The sequence below is a fragment of the Phalaenopsis equestris genome, unplaced genomic scaffold (genome assembly GCF_001263595.1).
Source record: "Phalaenopsis equestris unplaced genomic scaffold, ASM126359v1 Scaffold192037, whole genome shotgun sequence".
Lineage (NCBI taxonomy): Eukaryota > Viridiplantae > Streptophyta > Magnoliopsida > Asparagales > Orchidaceae > Phalaenopsis > Phalaenopsis equestris.
In genome coordinates this window covers 1-932 of record NW_018211986.1, presented here as the reverse complement: position 1 = coordinate 932, position 932 = coordinate 1, and the positions used below count along the sequence as shown (strand labels likewise).

At 40.3% G+C, this 932-nt stretch overlaps 1 protein-coding gene across 1 annotated transcript; it reads left to right on the top strand.

Moving 5' to 3' along the window:
* Positions 1–265: 265 nt before the first annotated feature.
* On the top strand, positions 266–871 carry LOC110034670 (the record flags this gene model as incomplete). The annotated part of the gene is given in 1 exon segment (XM_020738916.1): positions 266–871. A coding segment is annotated over 1 exon segment (378 nt), but the record flags the coding sequence as incomplete, so codon positions are not given.
* Positions 872–932: the final 61 nt, after the last annotated feature.

Genomic DNA, 932 nt, shown 5'->3' with positions numbered 1-932 from the left:
CTCAAATATGAAAATTCATGATAAAAGCCCAATCTCCATATTTTTCATTTTTATCATATTCACAATATTCGCAATGGTTTGGTGGTGGCACACATAAATGCATAGGTTCGGTGACTCAAAAAATCACCTTGGTGCTTGATTTGTTAATATCAATGTTTCGGGTGCCCTCCATGTAAGGAATTCTTTAGAAGATTTCCCTCCAATATATAGTGTAGAGAACTATGAAGAAATTTTATGAGAAGAATTTGAAGATATTAAACTTTGTAGGAGAGGCATCTCTAAATTCTATTGCGGAAAATCAAAATCATTTGCTGTGCTGTCTGATGCAATGACCAAAGTAGCATCCGCGAAGGAGCTCGGCAAGCCAGAGAATGCTTACAGCAGAAAGAGGAAGAAACTCTTCTCCTTGGCTTGCAGGTGGGAGGCGGCAGAGTGTGATCGGTCAGGCTGTTCAAAGCGGCGTGCCAATTCGTCCGGCAAGGTTGAAGCAGCTCCGTGGGTTTCTCCGCTGGTTGAAACCGAGAGGAAATCTTTTCCCGTGAGGTCCTTCTCACTGTTGGATTTGGAGGGCATAGAGAGTCTCAGTTCATCCTCCTCCTCTCTGTCTTCCATGGGTTATGAGGAACAGAAAGAGTTCAGTTAGCCAGGGATGTTTGGCTGCCAGTTATTAAATTTTTTTTTTTTCTTACCCGAGCTGGAGAGGAGCTTTTACAAAAAGCACCCTCGTTGGGAGAATTTCCTGAATTTGTAGGGGTTTTTTTGGTTAATTTTGTGTGTAAAATGAGAGTTGGGTTTGACTGACTGAAGCTCTGGATTAACGAAAAATGGTTTATAATACAAGCAGGAGATTAGGAGTCTGCTTTTGTTCTTTCGCACAAGGGCATGCTTTTTGTTATTAATTTCAGTTTATTTTAATGTTTATTATTATTATT